Source organism: Rhipicephalus microplus, unplaced genomic scaffold (assembly GCF_043290135.1).
Source record: "Rhipicephalus microplus isolate Deutch F79 unplaced genomic scaffold, USDA_Rmic scaffold_18, whole genome shotgun sequence".
In the NCBI taxonomy this organism is placed as follows: Eukaryota; Metazoa; Arthropoda; class Arachnida; order Ixodida; family Ixodidae; genus Rhipicephalus; species Rhipicephalus microplus.
The window spans coordinates 177,289-201,060 of NW_027464591.1; the positions used below are offsets into that span (position 1 = coordinate 177,289).

The 23,772-nt window shown below is 45.9% G+C and overlaps 1 protein-coding gene across 1 annotated transcript in view; it reads left to right on the plus strand.

Moving 5' to 3' along the window:
* Positions 1–20,634, plus strand: part of LOC119178397 (uncharacterized) — a 54,433-nt gene extending 33,799 nt beyond the window's left edge. Inside the window, exon 5 of the mRNA XM_037429600.2 lies at positions 17,247–20,634. Within this exon, the coding sequence (XP_037285497.2) occupies positions 17,247–17,411 (165 nt within the window). The 3' untranslated portion in view covers positions 17,412–20,634. The remainder of the gene's footprint in view (positions 1–17,246) is intronic.
* Positions 20,635–23,772: the final 3,138 nt, after the last annotated feature.

Consider the following 23,772-nt stretch of genomic DNA (forward strand, 5'->3'; position numbering starts at 1 on the left):
TCGGCAGTACATGTGTCTGCACCATGAATGTGCTACTAAGTGATAAGTGGTGCAGTTCCATTAAAATGCAGTATGGCCGCGTGGAGCAGATTGTCTCCTGTCTTGTTGTGTGCTCTGCATCGCCTGCTCAGCTCATGTCGTCATTGTGGGGCTGCTTTCTGTGTTGTATACACGCATTTATCAGGGAGTGTTCTTTGTACCTGTTTCGCTCCAGAACGTGCACAGATGCAGTGAGTAGCTTGTTATGTTAATATAACGATGTTACGTTATAATGATGTTGCATTATGTTAACATAATGATGAGGCGGTAGATAAAGTGCATGAGGCACGGCATGAAAGGCTTTCAGCTTTCATGAGCAGACTTGAAGTGACCTTCAGCCATATGTTGGCAATGTTATCTGGGCACTTCAAACGTGACTCCAGTACTCAAATGAGAACACTGGGGCACTCACATGAGACAAAATGAGATTATCTGTGCATCTAGCCAAAAGTTCAAATTTGCCCATTGTTTGACACCAACTGTTTCTGCAGGACCACATTATTTGAGATGATTAGCACCCAAACAAATTATACAGTAAAAGCCCGTTTATCCGGATCTCGTAAACTCGGACACACGGTGTGGCCCCTGCAAAACTGTGTATATTTCAATGGTGTCAAATGCTCGTTAATTCGGAGGTATTTAGACGTGTACCGGTTAGCTCGGACAATTCCAGAGAGGGCTATCGGGGCTTCATGCGGTTACTGAAAACGTCAAGTCCCGGCTTCGCCACCGTAACTGACTGCGGAACTGAAGTTTTAGAGAAACAGAAACTGAACAAACAGCTGCAGAATATGATCATGATGATAGTGAATGAGGGGGGAAGGAGCCAGGGGGTGCTAGTCACCACCCGGCAGAAGTGCTCGTACGCCGGTGCAACCAGTGTCTGCGAATTGCACCGCACATGGCGCCGCACGGAAGAGTTTGCGCAGCCGCCGCTATTCCAGCTGCCCGCGCCGTTTACGCTGCCGATTTCTTTGCTTAGTGACTTCGCCCATAGCATGTGCAGCTTGTGTACATCAAAAGAGTTCACTGTTGGGCGAGTTTGCGCTTTGATACAGAAACCGTCGTTATGTTCTCAGGCTGTGTTTGTGTGTGTTGATGATGGTGTGGCCGTTGCTGGTTTACTGAGTGATGATGACATATTATCGGAAGTGCTTGAAGAGGATCAGAATCACTGTTTCGATCATGACAGTCAAGATGAGCCGCTGAAGCTCTCGTGTGTTTGTGCGTGTTGATGATGGTGTGGCCGTTGCTGGTTTGCTGAGTGATGATGACATATTATCGGAAATGCTTGAAGAGGATCAGAATCGCTGTTTTGATGATGACAGTCAAGATGAGCCGGCGCGACATCGCACTGTGCAGGAGGCCACTGAAGCTCTCGCTGCCCTCGCTGAGTTCTGCATCAGTTCTCGCGACAGCGAGTGTGCACACCACCATAACATGGGGTTGAATAAGATTGTTCTAGCACCAATTACGATGGCGAGGCAGAAGACTAGGTTGACGCAGTTTTTAATGAAATGTTTGTCTGTGCCGAGTACATTTTCCTTTTTTTTGATGGTGCATTCAATGATCCGTGATTCAGTTGACACATTTTTCACCCGTCTAGCGAGATCCAGGTTAACTAGTTTTTACTGTAATAGGTATTGCATCTAAGTTCACAATATCACTGAAGCTGTAATGCTTGGTATTGTGACATTTTATTTGTGATTTTCAATACTGACATTACAAAGGCGGACAATAGCACTGCTCCAAGGGCAAGCACACAACACTATACACTTCATTTTCATATTTTTGTGCCAAGACAGAGTTAAATAGTGGTCAGAGGCCAGCTTGAGTAAGCTGGACTGCCTCTGAGACATGGTGCCATACTGTGTGGCCTCACTGCGCATAATATATCTGGCAAAACAAGGCTTGCATGGGGTTCACTCAAGCTCTGTGCGCTTTCAGGCCTGGGCCACGTTGAGGCTGTATGCCAGACACTGTAAAACAATGGGGTCCATACAGATTAACAATTTAATGTAGGTGTCAAATGAAAGCTGGACAGTTAAAAGCATTTGCAGTGGTATAGTGCGTGCCCGCCAGTAATCACATTGACAGGCGCACGCATCAAGTTTGACAGCACAGCGTGCATGTGCGCCTGTTCATGGCACATACTATACCACTGTGAAGGCTTGCTGCAGGTCAGATTTCGTTTGACACCAACAGTGCATTATAATGTGTAGTGCCCTTGCTAATATATGCTACAGTCAATCCTGGATATGTTGAACTCTCAGCAGGTCGGAATAGTTTGATATATTCAAAGACAGCAGCAATATCATGGTCTCGACGCCGTTCATTCAGCGGAGCTGCCTGGCCAGTTTTTTGGACGAAAAAGATGCTCACAGCGATGATGATTATATAGACCGTTTATAACGTAGGTCGCGGGAATCTCGAATATCTGCACTATAAGGGGTACCGCACTATAACCAAAACAATCCAACCAAACCAACAGCCACAATTGCGCAAAACATGTTGAATTCACCAAGTGATTTTTAGACCGCTTGATTATGCGCATTACATAGAATGTAGAGTCACGTTAGCAATTTCATGCTCTGAAACATGCCAATAATTCTATTTCACGGGCACGCACCCGATTTCAAGACGTTGCAGTCGAATCGTGAACCACCATTCGTGCGCTACATGTGCCACCCTCGTCTTTATTAACGATATGTAACCCTTCCTGTCAAGTGCAGCCACTACAAAATGTTTTGTTGATTCCGTACCAAACCACAACTGGCACATGACCTCCTCAAAAACGCAAACATCAGTTAGGCCTAGCCTGCCATTCGGTATGTTTTTATTGGAAGCTCGTCCAAGACAAGAATCGGGCATCAAAAAGACCGAACTGAAGCACTTACCAAAACAGCGTGCGCGATACGAAGTCCGAATTTGCGGCCGGGAGATCAATGATGAAAACCTGCCAAGCTTACTTAAGACAGCGCACAGGCAGCAAAATCGAAAGCTCGCGCCGTAAAACTGTAAAAGGATTAAAATTTACGGACGAGGTAGCAAGCACGATAAGGACCATGCTTTTCCCGACGGGCAGTGGTCAAAAGGACACTAAAGGCAAATAACAATTTGTCAGAGTGGAAGGTCAATGAATGACAATGTCTAAAATGGCAATATTATCAACAGCAGTGCTCTACTTACTGAGAAATCGAGCTAAATGTACCACACGACGGGCCTCATGAGTGGGATATTTTGGAATTGATGCCGATGACGTGAGAGCAACAGACTACAATTAATCACTAGTAATCAAACTAGCTGCAATAAAAAAAAAACCTCCATGAATCAAGAGGTGTAAGAAAATGCCGCTTGTCTGTTTTTGTTTGACATTAAAAAAAAAACCGCCTGGCTTTACTATGGGGAACGGCACGAGTGGTTCGAAAATTTCGTTTTCGATTGGTTGGATGGATAGATGTGGCTGTACCCTTTGGATCGGCGGCAGCTAACGCCACCTAGCTGTAGTACTTAGTGAACTAACCATTAGATTTATCTTTTTTTCCCCTTTAAATAGTGAGGTTGAGCATTCGTACTTTGCAGTGAAGGGTTTATTTTCACTCGTGCCTTGACTTTAGCCACCAATCAGATAACCTCCTTCTAGTTAAGTCTACCCGCTTAAAGTCTATTTTGCCCTCCCTGTCCCTGAACCCCAGTGCTTTGAAAAACTCTGCGCCATCATCCTGAACTATATGGTGAAGCACTTTAGAGAACATTATTAAGTGTTCGGCAGTTTCTTCTTCCTCTCCACACGCACTGCATACTGTGTCTACCCCTTCGTATTTGGCCCGATATGTCAGTAGAGAACTACCCCGAGTATTATCATAGATCCTTTCCTTGGCAATTTCCTGCTTAAAAGTTCGATAGATCTGTAGTGCGGACTTCTTAATCATGCCAATTCTCACATGTCAGTCTCCGTTTTCTTCACTTTCTTCTTAACCGATAGTTCTTTTTGGTTTGGCCACCTGCTGTTTTCTAAGTATTTACCAGTCAATTTCCTGGTTCGCTTCCTCTATTTTGTATAGACATTCTTCATGTACAAGTAGCTGAAAACCTTCCTAGCCCAACGCTCCTCCCCCATTTCTCTCAATCGCTTCTCAAATTTTATCTTGCTGCTAGCTTCCCTGCCCTCACATGATGTCCATCCCAAATCACCTTGTACTCCCTGATTTGGTGTATTCCCGAGAGCTCCTAAAGCAAGCCTACCTATTCCACGTTGCTTAATTTCTAATCTTGCTTGAACTTCTGATCTCATGCACAAGACTGCATTGCCGAACGTGAGCCCAGGAACCATGACGCCTTTCCATATTCCTCTCACAACATCATACCTATTGTAATTTCACAGTGCCCCATTTTTCATCACTGCGGCATTCCTGTTACCTTTAGTCGTCACGTATATTTCATGTTCCCTTAGGTACTTGGTCCCATTGCTTATCCATACGCCCAGATATTTGTATTTATCTGTTATCTCTAGCATGACCTCCTCTATTCTAAGCTCACTACCTTCATTATCATTGAAAATCATGACTGCTGATTTTTCCTTTCTGAATCTAAAATCTAACCTATCTCCCTCATTACCGCAGATGTCCATCAATCTCTGCAAATCTTTCTCGTTGTCGGCCATTAGCACTATATCATCTGTGTACATTAATGCTGGTAGTGCCTGATCAATGAGTTTTCCTTGTTTGACTAAAGAGAGGTTGAAGCCTAGAGGTTGAAGCCCTTTAATTTGACCTCTAATCCTTGTAGGTACAACATGAATAATAAGGGTGACAGGGGACACCCCTGCCTAAGCCCCCGTTGTACCTTTGCAGGCTTGGATACCTGTCTTTTCCACTTTATAACTACCTTGTTACCTTTATAGATATCCTTTAAAATATTTGTGACTACATGTTCCACGCCTAGTGTGTCCAGTTTTCCCCACAATTCCTCTTGAACCACACTATCGTACGCTCCCTTGATATCCAAAAATGCTAGTCACAGGGGCCTGTGTTCTTTTTCTGCTATTTCAATGCACTGCGTCAGTGAGAACAGATTGTCTTCCAATCTCCTGTGTTTCCGAAACCCATTCTGCAGTTCCCCCAGCACCTTCTCATCCTCTATCAATGCCTGCAGTCTTTCCTTTATAATCAGCATCGCCATCGTGTAGACCACTGATGTCACTGTTATAGGACGGTAGTTGTTTTTGTCAGCTTTTTCCCCCTTTCCTTTATAGATCATGCTCATCCTGCTAAGTTTCCATCCATCGGGAACTTCACCATCAATTATTAGTTTGCTCACTGTCTCTATCAAAGCCTGCTTAGACTTCGGACCTAATGTCTTTATCAGCATAATTGGAATGCCATCTGGGCCTGTTGATGTACTACTAGGAACCCTTTTCTCCCCCCTTTCCCACTCTCATTGTGAAAATTGAGCCATTGCACCACTTGATTGATCCTTGTCTATTGTGGTGCATAAAGCACTTCTTTGTTGAAATTTTTCTGTCACTCTTGTTCTTATATATTCAATAGCTTCGTCCCCTTCTAGCCTAGCACCTTGGGCTGTAGTTATAAGCCTCTGCTCTAGGCTCGTCTCATTTCTTAGAGAGTTTAGATGATTCCAAAATTTCGCAGCTGCCTTTCTATCTTTTTTATGTACTTCTGCCAGCCACTGAGCTCCCTTTCTTCTAATCTTTTCATTGATCAGAAGGGATGCATCCCTTCTACAGCTTAGAAAGGTTTCCTATTTTCTTTCAACATCATTTGTCGGTTCACCCCGCTTCTTAACATGTCTGTGTTCCATAGAGGCTTCCTGACGTTTTGCTACGGCTCTCTTAACTTACTCATCTCACCAGCTTTTGGGTTTGTGTCTTCTTTGCTGGGGTGACTTGTCACGCATCTTAGCAATCTCTAGCTCAGTCTAATTAGATTTGTGTATGTCCACGCTGTTTTATTATCCTCTGTGATTACTTTGTCAATTTGTTTAGTGGCTATTTCAATTCGCCTTTCAGGATAAAAATTTTCTTGTAGTTGCTCATCTTGTCTCCTTCCCACTTTCACTGCTCTTCCAAAACTTAGCTTGATACGTTTGTGATCACTACCCAGACTTCTGGAGCCACCTTCATCTATGTGCATTCCCCTGAGCTTATCATACATCCTATGTGACATCAGTGCATAATCTATCGTCGAATGCAGCCTTCCTACCTCCCATGTTATTTGCCCTTCACACTTCTCGGTACTGTTCCAAATGATCCAATCAAGCCTTTCACACATATCCATGATCATTTTGCCTGTCGAGTCAGTATACCCACCTATATCTTGTATGTGCGCATTCATGTTTTCTAGTATGATTATCTCGCACTCTCTTCCTAACTCTTGAATGTCCTTTGATATACACTCAAACCATTGCCTGGTTTTCCTTTCTGGCCTTTGCTCCCGTCCACAAGTACACGAAATTAAGGAGTGTCATTTGACCTGCCACTTTTCCTTTTAGCCATAAATGTTCCTTGCACTCCTGCTTGACCCTTTGCCTGTCGGTACTTTTATGAATGACTGCCCCAATACCACCCCCCTTTCTGCTGCCTTCTGTTCTATTACAATATTCCCACGTGTAGTCCGAATTGTTCGGAGGTTGTTCCATGTCCCTGAGATGTGTTTCTACAAAACCGTATACCATCGGCCTCTCTTCCCTTAGCTGTTCTTCTATCTCTTCCCACTTCAGCCTGTTCCTACTACCCTGCATGTTAATATAGCCCCGCCGCGGTGGTCTAGTGGCTAAGGTACTCGGCTGCTGACCCGCAGGTCGCGGGTTCGATTCCCGGCTGCGGCGGCTGCATTTCCAATGGAGGCGGGAATGTTGTAGGCCCGTGTACTCAGATTTGGGGGCACGTTAAAAAACCCCAGGTGGTCAAAATTTCCGAAGCCCTCCACTACGGCGTCTCTCATAATCAAATGGTGGTTTTGGGACGTTAAACCCCACAAATCAATCAATCAGCATGTTAATATACCCAATGTCTGAATTGGCTCGGCGCTCGTGGCTATGTCTATTTATGCCCCGGACTCTATCTTAGATACTGGTGCCACTTTGGAATCGTATCTGTCCATACCACCCATCAAAGAGTCTCCCTAAATGTTTTCCTCGTTACTAGCTATCCTGCACCTCGAAGGGCCCGCTTGCCCCCCAAAAAAGCTACTGCGCGTCCTGCAAGTCGCCAACCCACCTCATGACCTAGCCGCCCATCGAAGTGAATTCTGTCTCGTTGAAAACCACCCCACCTATGCGCCTCTCTGTTCATTTCCACCACCTCAAAGCTTTTCTCTCGACTCATCCGCTATATCTCTTGGTTTGCGTTGACAACCGCTCTTTGCAGGTTGCTATCACGCACCGGTACCTCTGGTATCGTGCATATTGTTGTAACTTCAGAGCCAGGGCATGCTTTTCGAATCCTTTATTCAGGCATGCCAAAGGGCAGCCTCACAACAGCACAACGAACACCGTAACATAGGGCACACGCCCCTATATACAAGTAGCTCCAGGTTACACATGCGCAGTGGCGATCATTCACTTATCACCGCAACTTGACAACTACGACAGGTGTAGCCTATCGCGATATGAACACAACACTCCCTTTCTGACAACTTTAAGTACGGCTACTATAGCCCCAGCGATCAGGCGCCCGGCGTTGTCGGGTGCTTCTCCGGAGCGTAGTCATGTCCGGCTGCGGCATACGCTCCGTGCTCGACTGGTGTTGGGTAATCGGTGGTAGCGTCGTCGTCGAAGTAGTAGGGTCCCGTTCTTCGGGCACATGCGGCAGCTCGAACTCGTCGTCCACAGCTGGCTCTTTCTCCCGTTCCAGACAGGAGTGGCGCAAATGATCGGCATGCACATATCGCACACGATTTCCCACCAACACTAAGTATGTGCATATTGATTTTACCTGCAACACTCTACCCGGTAACCACTTCACAGTCTCTCCACGCACTGATCGTACCAGTACGCACTCATTCATCGCAAAAGAACGAAACACTGCGCGCCGCTTGTCAGCGGATGTTTTCACTTCCTCTGCTTGGTCAGTCAACACACCGTTCACATCTGGTCGTAGCAATGATAAGCGGGTCCTCAGTTTCCGTCGCAGAAACAATTCTGCTGGTGATTTCCCAGTGAAAGTGTGCGGGGTTGCGCGGTACGAGAACAAGAAATTATCTAGGCGATGTTGTAGTGACCTGTTTGTACCTGTCCTTTCGTCATCCATTAACTGCTTCAGGAGAGCCTTCTTAGTTGTTTGCACCGCTCGCTCGGCCGCTCCATTAGATTGCGGATGATACGGTGGGGTGAGCGTATGTTTCACGCCATTCGCTTTCAGGAAAGTTAGAAATTCCGCTGCGCGGAACTGAGGCCCGTTATCAGTAACCACTTCCACAGGTAACCCGTGAGACGCAAACCAGGAACGCACAGCCTCGACTGTTTTCGCAGCCGTGGTCGACTGCATACACTTAACCTCTATCCATTTGGAAAAAGCATCTACTGCAATAAGAAAGATTTGCGATTCTTTTTCCGCAAAATCCAAGTGGACTCGTTGCCACGGGTGTTCACACACTTTCCATGGAAACAAAGGAACTGGCTGCGCTGCAGGAAGTACTGCCTGACAGATACTACATTTGCGCACCGCCTGTTCAAGGGCATCGTCGATACCCGGCCACCAGACCATTGACCGTGCAACAGCCTTCATTTTTGAGATCCCGAGATGCTGTTCGTGCAAGAGTGCTAGTACTACAGTCTTCAAGCTTTCAGGAACAACAACCCTGTTATTCCAAACAATACAGCCCTCGTCCACCGTGAGCTCAAATCGGCGAACCCAAAACGGTTGCAGTTCCGCACTGACAGTCTTTGGCCAACCTTGCCATATCCTATTTCGCACAACTCGCAGCAAACTGTCACACCCTGTTGCACGCTCAATGTCTTTCGCGGTCAGCGGCAAATCTGACAACGTGGAAAAGTAGCAAATTGTGTCCTCGTCATGCCCCCCCTCCGACAACGGTAGCCGTGACAAAGCATCAGCATGCGATATGGCGGAGCCCGGCTTATGCGTAATTTTGTACCGATAGTCTGCTAGAAATGTCAGCCATCTGTGTACCCTGGCAATTGCCACGGCACCGCAATGTCGGTTTGGGTCGAAAAGAGCCGTCAGTGGTTGGTGATCCGTTAAAACGTTGAATGCCCTGCCATATAGATACTTGTGGAATTTTCTTACTCCAAATACTATGCTCAGTGCCTCTTTCTCTATTTGTCCGTAGTTCCGCTCGGACACTGACAGCGATCTTGAGGCGAAAGCGATAGGCTTCTCTTGGCCGTTCACGACATGCGATAGTACGGCTCCTAGGCCATACTCTGAAGCGTCACACGTAAGCTGAATTTCTTTTGCCACATCATATATTTCCAACACACTTTCATCCGTCAACAACGTTTTACACTTGTTGAACGCGTCGTCACATAGTCGGGACCAGTGCCACTTGGTTTCCTTGCGCAGCAAGCCATGAAGAGGCTCCAGGACTGTAGCTACATTTGGTAAAAATTTTGCGTAAAAATTTACCAGTCCCAAAAATGCCTTTAGTTGCGTGACATTGTCTGGCTTGGGTGCATTCTTTATCGCCCTTACTTTGTCACTGGTAGGGTGCAACCCATTGCCATCAACTTCGTGCCCCAAGTAGGTTACTCTTTTTTTAAACAAGCTGCACTTTTCCGCGTTGACCTTGATACCGTATTCGCTTAGGCGCATGAGTACTTGTTCCACTCTTTCACGACACTGCTCGTAGCTAACTCCCGCTACGATGACATCGTCAAGATAGCAAGCCGTGCCTTGCAAGCCCCTCAGGACTTGGTCCATTACCGCCTGAAATGCGGCTGGTGCACAGGCTACACCATAGGGTAGGCGCCTGTACCGGAAAAGGCCCATATGCGTGTTAATGGTGAGCAGTTCCTGAGCGTGCTCATCTAATTCCAGTTGCAGATACGCCTTACTCAGGTCGAGAACTGAAAACACAGCTCCACCTTGCAACGTGGTGAATATATCTTCAGGCAGCGGTAGAGGGTAATGGTCAACTACCACGAAAGGATTGACGGTGACCCGGTAATCCGCGCACAGTCGAATGCCATTATTCTTTTTCGGCACAACCACCAGTGGGGTGGCCCAAGCACTGTGCCTCACGCGGTACACAATGCCTGCCTTCTCCATATTAAGCAGCTCTTGTTCTACCTGCTCGCGTAACGCGTATGGCACTGGTCTCGCTTTACAAAAAACAGGAGTAGCGCCTTTCTTAAGCACAATACTAGCGTGAAACCCTTTAATGGCCCCGTATCCTGGTTGAAATACCTCGCGGTACTTATCAGTTATCTGTGCTTCTTCCCGTACGTTCTGCACCCGTACCACATTCAGCCAGTCGAGTTTTATTTTCGTTAGCCACTCCCGCCCTAATAATGTTGGCATTCTAGCCCCTGTGCTATCCTTAGCAATCACTAGTGGCAAGCGAACGTGTTGGCTCTGGTACTCTACATCAACATCCATAATACCTTTGACCGTGACAGGCGTGCCATTGTAGGTGACTAGCCTAACATCTGTTTCCCTGAAACTTGCATCGGGAAAATGTTTTAAACATTCTGTTTCACACATTACCGATACGGCTGCGCCTGTATCTAGCTCCATCGAAATCTTTTTTCCGTTTATCAGCAACGGCACCACAATGGCAGGCGTGCCCGACCTACGGTCTGTGTGACACAGTGTCAACAACTCATCACGCGTTGCATCATTAGCCAGGCAATGAATAGGCGCCCTAGTTTTACACATTTTGGCTACATGGCCTTTCTTGTTACATTTAAAACAACGGCTGTTCATGAACGGACAACTTACAGGAGAGTGCCGCCCACCGCAACGATGACACCCCTTAGTCTCTTGTGTACCTGCAGCTGGAGTGGTTTTCGGCATGAAACTCCGTGCGTAGTCCCCAGCGGGTGCTGGCCGTTGTCCAGCTGCCGTTTCCTTGTTCCAGTGAACGTCGCTGTCGACGGGGGTCCCTGTTGCGAGGGTCGCCACCATTTCCCGAGTGCCTCTAGTAGCAGATTCCATGGCTGCTACAATGCTGCAGGTGCGCTCCCAGGTTAATTCTGCATCAGGTGTCGCCAGAAGCCTGCACCGTATGCTGTCGGAACACAATCCCGCGATGAGACGATCTCGCAGGGCTTGCTCAAGAAATGTGCCGAACTCACATGTTGCAGCCAGTTTCTTGAGTCCTACTATGAAGTCGCTGATGCTTTCGTGCGGTTCTTGATTGCGTTGGTTAAAACGGTATCTTTCCGTAACCACGGAGCACTTTGGGGTATAGTGCTTTTTCAGCGTTGCGATGACCACGTCATACGTCTCCTGGGTAGGCGTTTTCGGCAGAAGAAGGCTCCTCAGCGTGACGTATGCCTTCTCCCCGATGGACGTCAATAGCACTTGCAACTTCTTATCCTCTGCGATGTCGTTAGCAGCTGCAAAACACTCAAATCGCTCGAAGAAAACATCGCAGTTGTCACCGTCCGGATCGAACTCTGGAAGCTTTCCGAGCATGGCACCACCCCGAACAGCTGCTGTTTTTCCTGCTGTCTGGATCCCATCCTCGTCGCCAATCATGTTGTAACTTCAGAGCCAGGGCATGCTTTTCGAATCCTTTATTCAGGCATGCCAAAGGGCAGCCTCACAACAGCACAACGAACACCGTAACATAGGGCACACGCCCCTATATACAAGTAGCTCCAGGTTACACATGCGCAGTGGCGATCATTCACTTATCACCGCAACTTGACAACTACGACAGGTGTAGCCTATCGCGATATGAACACAACACATATCTCTACCTGTACCTGAGGAGAAGTGGCGCACATGTCATCGACGCCTTTCGCCAGTGTGGTTGCTAGTTCTGCTGTATCTTCATTTAAGACATCGTTTAAATCACCTGAAATTATCACGAGGTTTCGTCTATCAGCTGTAGTTTTGAGTTTTGCGCTCGCTTGCCTCACGACTGCTTTCAGCTTGCGTCCTGGGAACGCCCCTACTGCAACCCTCTTGTCACCTCTTACCCTCTCATTGATGGCTTCCTTGCATCGATTTAAATTCGAGTCCTTGGCGATTATCACACGCTGTGACTTTTCAGCTGGAGCGTCTTGCACCTGGGGGCTACTTGCACCTGTGACGCCGGCTGCTTTGTCCACTCCCAGCCCCACCACTACCTCGCTGAAGCTGGGCCTTGCGACAATTGATCCGGCTGAACCTGTTTTTTCCAAACTTGCTTGCTCTTCCTTCTCCGCCATTCTGGTTGCCGGTTCTCTACTGTTCTCTCCGTAGGCCGCTCCTTTGTTCAGCTTCGCTAGTGCTTCCTCGGCGGACTTCAGTCTTTCTCCCATTGCCCCCGTTTTCTCTTGCTCTGTCGCCAATGCAGTCTCGAGCTCGGTGATTCTCATCAGCAGTTCACTCTGGGCAACCATCATTTTCTTCATTTCTTCCTCGACCTCACATTGCCTACACTTCGCGTCAGCCTCTTCTCTATCCGCTTCTACACTTGGGTCCACTTTCAAACCCACTCCATATCCTGAACACTCTACAGTCTTTTTAACCATGTCTTTCTGACACCAATTGTCCCTATACTCGATAATTACTAAACTCGAGCCCTGCACTACGAAAAAAAAGAAAGTCTAAGCTCTAATACAAAAATTTGCGTGTTCAATGTACGCGCACCTCCCCCACGGGGTGGCAAAAGAAAAAAAAACAACAAAAAATTCAAACACACACACGCAATACTAATAAATACCTGGTGACTTGCCCCCGTAAAAGCCGTACCATTAAACAAGTGCTACGAAGATTTCAACTGCTGCCTTATAATTATTAAGACAAGCTCAAAACATGCAAAAACACTTATCTGTGCAGTCGATTGGGAGCGCTCAGAAAACACGTTCATTGAACTAAGCAAGCAGAACCATGGCCTTCGAGATGACTGAAAATTGTTCAATGGCTGTTGCTGTTGTGATTCCCGCTACTTTCGCTCTGCTCCTGCTAGTGTAGGCAGCGGTGCAGTAAAGCCGGGCAACGTTGTGCACAGCAACAGTGGCGTTTGACAGACGACTTTCAGGCGGGCGATTTGCAGTGTGCAAATGCGATGCAGACCACTAAAACGGTGATTTTATTTCAAAATAAGCAGTTCCATGGCACAAAAGTAGCACTGCGAGGTTTCTGGACCGCTTTTTCAGCAAGAAACCTCAACAACATTTGCCTTTGGTGCCAATCGTACATGCCATGTTGAGCCGCCCGTGCATGGAGCCACTCTATCGACGCTATTCAGTAAAAGCTCATTTATCCAGATCTCGGTAACTCGAAAGTTCGGTTAACTCAGACACGCGGCATGGTCCCGGCAAAACTGTGTATATTTCAACGGTGTCGATTGCTCGTTAATTCGGAGGGATTTAGACTCGCACCGGTTAACTCGTATGATTCCAAAGAGGGCTATCGGGGCTTTATGCTTTCGGTGACTGATTCCGGTTTCGGAAAGCATGAAGTCCCGGCTCCGTCGTGTGTTACGGCGGCGGAACCGAAGATTTGGAGAAACCGAATGAACAGCAGCAGAATATGATCATGATGATAGTGAATGAGGGGGAAAGTGGCCAGGTGGTGCTAGTCGCCACCCGACGGAAGCGTTTGGGCGGCTGGTGCATCCATAGTCTGTGAAATGCGCCGCACAGGAGAGTTCGCGGAGACGCCGCTACCCCGATTGCCCGCGACGCCTACGCTGCTTATTTGTTTGCATAGTGACTTCACGCATAGTGTGGCAAGCTCGGGTACATCAAAAGAGTAGTCTGTTGGGCAAGGTGGCGCTTTGACATAGAAGCCGTCGTTACATTCCGAGGCTGTGTTTGTGCGCGTTGAGGACGGTGTGGCTGTTGGTGGTTTACTGACTGATTATCACAAATTATTGGAAGTGCTTAAAGAGAATCAGACTCACTGTTCCGGTGATGAGACTCAAGATGAGCCGACACGACATCGCACTGTGGAGGAGGCCACCGAAGCTCTCGCTGTCCTCGCGGAGCTCTACATCAGTTCTCGCGACAGTATAGAAATTACACGACCACCACAGTACACCACCACCACATGGAGTTGAAGAAGATTGTTCTACAGTCGAACCTTGCTACAACGAAACTCACGGGGCGCGGGAAATATTTCGTTGAAGGGAGAATTTCATTGTAGTGAAGTTGAAAAAATATAGCTGATCTGAGCTAGCAAAACAAAGGCACGTTTATTTTTAAAATAAAAAAGTATCTGCTGCTTCCTATTCTTTCCCAGCGGCGTCATGATGCAATTTACTGTCATGCATAGCGAGGCCATGGGGAAAACGACGCTGAAACAACGCCTACAACCGCTTTCGTAAACATACAAAACAGTTGCATTAGCACGTTAACACCAGCAGCCGTCCGCCGTCATGTGTATCCGACAACGTCGAGATGGAGGCAGGGTATCGTGGAGCGGTGACTTCTGCCTTATTCTATACCATTCTTATCATCCATCATTCACAGCTAGCTGATTTGGTTGATAATGCAAACGAACAGCAGCTCTGATTAGGTACCAGACTGGCCAAGCACGAATAAAATGATAAGCATTGGAATCGGAAAAGGCATCGCACCGCGGTTGTAGGAAAACCATGAACAGAGCGACTGAGCTTTGGCTTCGGATCGTCTGTGGCTCGAAAGCAAGCCAGTGGTAAAAGCATGGCCATCCTGAATGTAGCAGGGCAGTCTCATTGCCATCGCTATCGAGCAGTGCCCATGCTCAGTAGCGGCAGTTTCTGGTAGTGCCAACGCGTGTTTTAGACTTCGTTGACGTATTTTCAGTTTCTCAAAATGCATCACAGTGTTAAAGATTGGGTTTCCTGTATAGCAATAAATATCTGAGCCTGGCATTGCATCGTGAAATTTCATTGAAGCAGGACAGCAGAACAAAAATATTTCGTTGTGGCGACAATATTTATGCATTGACTCCTATGGACTGCTGACAGGAAACCGTGAAGTTTTCGTTGAAGCGGCGTTCGTTGTAGCGGAGTTTGACTGTAGCACTAATTCAAATGACGAGGTAGACTAAGTAGGCTAAGTTGGGCTAGAGTGCAACACCGACATTTGATTCTAAGGGCGTGGTCGCAATCGCTAGGGTGCGTGCTATCTCTTTGCGAGATAGCACGAAGAAGAGACGGTGTTAAAACGCGAAGAGACGGTGTTAAAAAAGCAATCCTCTCTGGAGCGATCATATTTGCTTACACCGTTTTGTAGGGGTTCTGCAATATCGGATCCAAAAGAGTTGGCTGCCAGCTTTATTCCATACATCATTACAATTTCTTGCTATCACTTTCATTATAATGCATTCAATGCGCCGTCGTGTTACCAGAGTCAATCGCCTAAACGTGAAGGCTACAGTCCTGCGAACTCGCAGCGCAAGACTGCAAGGTGTGTGATGAATTGACCTCCTATGATCCATCGTTGTCATCGTGGTGTTGGAGAGTTTCCATCAGCACTTAGTCTGGCATCTCCAGAGTAGTAACAACACGGTTGTCTGCATTAAAGAGAGAGAGAGAGAAAGGTGGCTGATCCCTCTATATAGCAATCGGTATAACACGAAAGTGAAACGTCTTCACAGAGGTAATTGAGTGTTTATTGTGCATTGTTTTAGCAACAACAACAAATTCCAAAGCCACGTTAAGAACGCAAGCAGCTCAATATTTGCAGCGCACATTTCAAGCCTTTTCGCCATATAAGCTGAGGAAAAAAGAAAGGGATCGGAACTAGTTGGAACGCGATTGAAAAATAGTCATTTATATTAGGAAATATGCACTTTGTGGGCTTTAGCGTGGTACAGTGTTTGATATATCGGCTGTTTCACTGTGCAGAGGTTCGATAAACGTGTGCATCAGCCCTATATTGTTGCATGAGCTGTTTCAGAGAATTCAACTGTTTGACATAGCCAATAATTTGATATATCAGAGTTTGATATATCTGGAATTCTCTATGTACCCATTTTTAAGAGTGTAATTACTATCATCAGGCCCTGGAAACTCTGTTCTAGTTTTGGTTTCAAGGAACATGCAAGCTCGTAGTGGTTGCCGGGCATCCTAAGATCTGGTTGAACGAAGCGAGTTTGGTGTGAATGTTCGCATTTGTTAGCTTTCACAAGTCTTTACAAATAAAGGAATCCGATACCACTGTGAACTACTTTTCTTTCAGCTATATGTCTTTTTATTTCTTACTTTCTGAGTATCAAATCGGGCAATGTCCGTGACGTGGTTGACTTGAGTTCGTTGTACTTGGCTTTGTTCCTTCTCGCCTTGTGTGTTTGGATGCTCCTTGTGTTTAAAAGCAAGGTTTGGTTTATTGTTCGCAGTAGTAGATGCGGAGAACGGCATCAGAAGTTTACCATGCGGAAGCTGACCACAAGTCTTCATGCTGCCTCCTATTTCTTTTCTTTTTTTCTCACTGCCGTCCTGTCAGTGAGGAAACTTCTAGAAAATGAGTGTTCTTGCTTATAGCTTCAGAAAGCTGGGTGCAGTGCATGGGGTGGACTGCGATATTTTCGTCGCAAGTAAACTGCAGCGGGTCCCACATAAGCGCGCGCCTCTCACGTGCTTTGAAGGCCTCTTTAAGTTTTTTTTTTTCACTTTGAACACGCCGTGCCATATTTTTATCGTGACTGTTTCGGATGTTCGCTAGTTGGTAAGTCATTAGGACATATGGCAGCCCACACCAGGTTAAACAATGAACACGCTGGTGTGCGATGCCATGTGCCCTTTGTTGTAAAAGTAGGAGGCATTAAAAAAATATTCGGTATAACTAAACTGAGCTTCGTAGGCAGCATAGGAAAATTGAAAGTGCACCAATATGTGGTCAATATAACTGATAGATCACTATATCTTGGATCGGTATAAGTAGGCGAAACTGTATAACACAGTGTGGGCTGAAGATGGGTGAACACTATTTATAGCTGAGTTGCACTTGGCAGGTGCATTAAGGTGACTGGGGAGAGGCTGTTCATCATATAGTCAACACATACCTATTTGCACCATGAATCATTTCAAGTGATCATGAACCATTGGTGATAGCGAATGACTGATGTGAGCTTGCATGTGCAGGCGGAAGAACGTTTGGCGATGGTCGAGGAGCGTCGGCTGATTGATGAGGCCCGCAGGCAGTTGGAACAGGAGCAGGAAAAGAAAATGCGCCTCGACCAGCAGGTCATCCTGAACAAGGGCCGTGTGCGACCAAAACTCTCCTTTTCACTGAAGCCAACGGTCTGAGGGGACGCCTTTCCAGTGTGCGTATGCTAAGGTCTTCCTGCCCCTTGCAGCTATGTGAAACATGTCGTAGGAGAGGCGGCCGTGCCATTCTAAGGACCACCTTGATTGGACCTTGTGTTTGGACGCTGGCCCTTTGAACTTTTGTCAAGCCGTGCAGGCTCTGTGCTTCAGGCCTTGTAGACTTGTCCACCCATCTAGTGTGCTACTCGAGTGCTACAAAAGGCTGACTGCAAATCTTCAATGCAGTAGCAGCTTGCTACGCAGATTGTGATGCAGAAGGTAACATTAGGTGTGGTTCAATGCCCCAAGGAACTGAAGTCATTGCTGAGCAGAGTTCTTGCCGTTGCGCGTGTGGAAGTGCTGTTGATGCTTACAGATTTTGTACAGGTGGATAACTTCTTAAAAAACAGTAAAAGCTGTTAGTCTGCAGAGGACACATGCATGCCTATTCTGCATTGAGACCTCTTGCGGGCTTTCTCCGCGCGTATAATTTGAGGACATTGTTTGTGCTGTCTCATTTTTATTGGTCAGACCACTGTGAAAAGACTTCAGTTTTCAAAGGTGCCACACATGGGCAGCAATTACCGGCGATTCCCAGCTAGTATTGCCATGTAATCTTGTCACTCGTGCCAATTGGTATGTGATCTATTGCGAAGTCTCCCTGCACATATTCTTAAGTGATGAATTGAATGATTGGTATAGTGCGTTTCGCTATAGGATAATTTCTGGCCAAACTTTGTCAAGTAATCTAAGCTCTAGGTATGTCGAAGAAACAGTCTCGTTCTAAAAGCAGTTGTTGGCATTAGTTTGAACTTGGGCAGTTGTAGTGACCATTTTTGCGAGAAGCACTGCATGCTGTGTGTATTGTGTAAACAGCACTGCTTGTAAATATAAACCTCCATTTTTTTAATGCATGGCTACAACTATAAAATACTTCGAGGACACTTGTTTGAAGCTGTTAGTAGGTGTGCCGAGAGTGCCATGTAAGAATAATCGAATTTTTCTTCAGGAGAGGGTGCACTTCTCTGTGACGATTTTGGCATCTCGGTGAATTGTGTCATGCATTAATAAAACAGTGTTAATGCATGCTGGTACTGTTTGTCAGTCTTGCTTCTATGAAGCTGCTACACCCAATATAAAAAATTATATTACCAAAGTGTAACAAATTATGCCACAGGATGAACAAAGGATTCTGATGCAGCTGGTTTGACAGTACCAACACCATAGCATTTTTGGTGGGTGCTCATAGTGTAATAATTGTTTTTTTTTCTTTTCATCACGCTTTTTCATTGGCTGCATGTTGCGATTTCTGCCATCCTGATGTACATCTACATTTAGGTGACCTTAGTGAACCATTCTTCTGCTAGGATACCTCTTTATTTTTAAAAATCGGATTCATTGCCAGCTCCGAAGATACTGAGCGTCTACAGCAGGCCCGTAGTCGGAGAAATGCCCTAGGGCACTCCCACCCCCTAAATTTGGGTGGGAGGGGTTGTTTTGCCCATAATAATGAAATGGGCGTTCTTCAAGGTCTCAAACAAGTGCCCTTCACCCTAAAGAAAGATTCCTGGCGACGAGCTATAATACAGCTAGTGCCTCTTCTATTTGGTGCCCTAGAAGTGTCAGAATCAAGCATCAGAGACAGCAGTGGAGTTTGGCTAAAGGAATTCAGAAGCGACTCCTCTTATCTCAATCACACACACACACACTAGCAGAAGGATGGTGCTAATGTGTCAAGTGCAAACACGTAATCGACCCATCCAACAATGCCATCAGACACAGCATTGACAAGTGACCTGGCATACTATTTTAACTATGTCACATAAGTGTCAGTGCACATTATAGTTAGTGGGATTTCTCTGCCCTTGTTTTCTACTCTGCGCTGTCACCTAGGAGTGCTTGATTGCTTCGCCGTTAGATCTATGCCCTTCATTACAGCCACAGCTAGTGTTTGATATAAACAGGCCTATGGATTTAGATAAATGCATTTTGTGACGAGACCATGGACCGAGCTAGACTGCAGCTGTGGTAAACTTTATCATTGCCTTTGAAATTGGTGTTATAGTGTTTGCTTTTAAAACGTCACTTGGGAGTTCCGGTGTTATAGTGTTTGCTTTTAAAACGTCACTTGGGAGTTCCGGTTACTGAGATTAAAAATTGTTAATAGCTTAACGAATCGCAATGGAATACTAAGGAAGGATAAAATAAATATTGCATAGGGGTGACATATAGATGCTGCAATCAGTATACTGGGGCTGTAGTGAAGCCGGAGCATAAAATCAAGTACCGGGTAATGAGTGTTTACTTATCGTGTTCTATAAAGTTTCTAAAGAAGTGTCAGTGACTTGTTAGTGATCACAAGTTAAAAAAAAAAAGCTAAGCACAATTTAGCCATATACTTGCGGTGGTGGTGAGTCCTTTTCATTTCAGAAATAGGAAGTAAGGAAAATTGTCATGAAGGCGAGTAGCTTTGCATCTAGCATGTAGTTTTCTTGACTTGTGTCACGTGGAGCCTTATTTGGCAAGCTGATTCAGTAGGTGCTCATGCACGTTGTTTTGTGTTTGCTAAAAGAAGGGCTCTGCTTCGCTATGGAAGTCTTTTGATTGACTGCTGTGCAACCAACAACTTGTGCTAGAGCAACTTTATGGTTTTGAAGGTTGCTGCAGTGAATGGCTCATGCCCGCCCATGACATGGTTGCGTGAACCTGATGGCTTTTTTTTAATAGCCTTTATTGGCACATTTGACCATGGTTGTACATTATTGCAGTGTAGAAATGGCTGCTGTACTATAGTGCAGGTTTAGAGAATCAATATGTGGATGCGAAGTCGTGTCCTGGTTTGGTGTGCACTATGTACCTCTGTTGCCTCTGCAAGCATAGACTGGCTTTGAGAGGTTGTTGTGGCTGGTCACAGTCGCTCTAGCTGCGCTGATGCTCTTGGTAAGTACTCTTACTCTACTAAAAAGCACCACGAATGCTTCCTTATGTGCTTTAAGTGTCTGTTAAATACTTTTCAGCAGCTACAAATGAGGCAGTCATTGAGACAGTATAAATGGCATGTCTTTAATTGGGTCTGAATTGTAGCACTATCTAGTTATGAAGATCACCTGTATTAGTGGCAATATGAAAAATTGCCAGGAAGCAGGATGTCATGTTTACCTTACACTTTTCTTGTTGTTTTTACTTGCAGTGTAGAAGATGCCAATAAAAAATTTTGCATGCAGTTGTTTGGTCTGGTTGATGCGCACGAACATTTCAGAGAGGGGAAATGTTCCAAGCTCACTACCTTCTAAACAGTTTCTACATTACCTCGTCTTTGATGCGTCTATCCTTGTAGCACAAAAGGGAGAAATAATGTTTTATATTTATTTATCAGAGACCATAATGACCTGAAGACTTCAGAAATAAGAGCTCAAGGTTTAGAAAATGTGTATACCATATAATTTTTGGCTTGAATCTTTTATTAAGACCACCCACAGAACGTTTTTAAGAACATTAAACGTGAGTTAGTGAACAACTTTATTCACTTCCTGCAAGTTACTGGGCTGGGTTCACACTTAGGAGCTGGTTGAGAGACCATGTCTCTCAGCAGCTTCTTTGGCCTGCTGGATTGCCCAGAGTTGATTATCTAGTCCTGAGCTGAGCAGCGCGATCCGCCAACGCTCCCGTAGGTCCTCATTGGAGGCTGCGTCTCTCATTTTGCCAATTAGTGCTGGACACTACCAGAGAATATGTGCTAATGTGGCCCTATTACTACAATACTTGCACGAATTGGTCATATACAAGTCGGGGTAAATGTGTTTCACAATTACGGGATTAGTGTAGGTGCCTGTTTGTAATTGCCGCCATTGAACGGACTGGGCCCGGTTGAGCTTGGGGAGAGGCGGGAAGTATTCCCGCCGTTGAAGTTTATATTGTTGGATAATGTCGTTGAATTTGGTAAGTCTGTCCCCCCACTCCCACTCCTCCACAAGAGAGTCCGTACGGGTGGTGTCAACCACTGACGTTGCCCGGAACGTGAGACCTCGAGCCACGTCTTGCGCCACCTCGGTAAGATTGACCTCCGTGTGGTCGACGGGTGTGTGGGCGTGAAACCAGAGAATGCATGCAATTTGGTCATCAGAGCGGGCTTTGCCTTTTGTAAGGACTTTCAGCGCCACTGGAGAAATCCTACCATTTGCGAAATTTCGGACTGCTGTTTGTGAATCACTGATAATATACTGGGCATCGGTATGAGCTATGGCGAGCGCGATAGCGACCTCCTCTGCTGTATCCACGTAATTTGTACGATCACTGCAGAAACAAAAGGGCGATAGTTTCGATAGAACGCTGCATCGATGAAGACCGCCTCCTTATTCTTCTATAAGTTCGGAGCATAATTTAACATTCGAAGTAATCCCATTTTATCAAAGGGATTGCTGGATACCTAACATATCCCACTGCATTATTAAAAGTCTTTTTCTAGACATTCTTATAATGTCATGCAAAAGTTTTTGCTGTTTTTTTGTAATCAGTGCATGTTTATTGGAACCCCTTTTTGCCAAAGTAGTTAATTAGATACGCTATTCCATAGTTATTATTGCAGAGTGAATGTTCAAGCTACAATTCCTGTACAGCATCAAAATGCAATAACTGCAGTATTACATGCCATGCGACCAGATAACATTAAACGGAAGTGGCAAAAGAATTCAAAGTGTTCCAGTAGCTCAAATGACGCTATTTGTAATATCCAACCTTTGAGAACACAACTCTTTGTTGCAGGATTCTTAATTAGCTAAATTGTCAAACTAAAGTACATGCCAAAACTTTGAATTTGGCACAGTCATTCTGCAGTTTGTAAATACCGTCTCAATTAGCTTTGTTGAATGAAACACTAGAATGAAATGAAGAGGAATTGTCGCTGTAGTCAATTCGGCAAAGAGGGGTGGGGGGGGACTCCTCTGTTGAGTTTTGTTGAGGTCCCAACTATAACAATCCTCCATGTTGAAACGTTTCCTGGACGCTTCATATTTTGCAGAACTTTTCGCTTGTAAGAAGGAGGCAAAGAGACAGAATGGAGGATAGGCAGGGAGATAAACTAGCGCCCAGCTTGCTTGCCTACTGATGGGGAGAAGAATGAGAGAGTAAAAAATAAAGATTTCACAACGCGCACTCGCACAGAGTATCACAGATGGTCGCTCAATAAGCTTTTTGCTGGTCCAAACAGCACCAGATCGCCGAAAGTTATAGTGGTGGTGCTTGGTCTCCGAAATTGTCGACCGCGGGCCGTAGGGCCCTTTTCGGAGGCCTTCATTCACGTCATGCTTTGGGCATGGCCTCCGAGATTGCGGGCGCGTAGCGTTGTTCTCTCCGGTCGTCCCAATAGCCGCGCTCCCCAGAAAAACCAGCGAGTATCGCCTCACGCGCCCGGCTACCACAAGGAGGCGCGTTTAATGTGGGTTTCTTTATGGTGTGATTTTTTAAATGTGATAGCAATTATATGGACAGTCTCGGCTGGTTTTTCGCCGCCACCGCTGTCATTCACGTATATGTATGCGTATGCATATATATACGGGGAAGGATGCGCTAGCTTTCTGTTTCTGCGGAGTGAACATCGCCTTTCCGGCCGGGGCCGGCTGCTTGACCGCTTATCTCGTAAGCTCCTGAGCGAACAAGGGGGCGGGGGGAGGCGCCCATGGTTGTCGAGCTATCACGGCAATGATCTGCGCGCGCCTTGTGTTCCCACAGCAGGGGGGAGCTTCTACGGGCTGCATTCTCAATACGAAAAATAAAAAAAATGGTGCCAAGAGTGTACCTAAAGCGGCCGTGTTGTCTTACATCAGCGTTCTGTAGAGTTACACGAGATCAGATATAAATAAGGTGACTACCATCCTCACTGCGTATATCAACGCCATCACTACGCACGAGCCCTTTTGTGGTCATCTGACCGCGCTGCAGGACTTTGTTACTTAGCATGTGCATGTTTACTACTATTAATATTGCTTTTAAAAATGCTAGCCTTGCTTCGTAAGACATTCGAATACGTTGCTATCACATCATTGCTTCGCCCTTATGGGGAAAGTGTTACTTTTTTGGCTATCGTGCGTCTAACATATTTTGAGACCCTAGAGGCAAGATTTAAAACACAATTAATATTATATATATATATATATATATATATATATATATATATATATATATATATATTGTAAGGCAACGCTTTGGCTGCAAGACACTTCTTTTACTTGCCGAGCCTCTGCCCCACAACACAGGTCAGGCTGATGATGATGAGTATGTACATATGATAAAATGACGCGCATGAATAATGCTCACACTTATTTCCCCCCCACGCTTGAGTGGCCAGCCCGGACGCGTCTTAGAC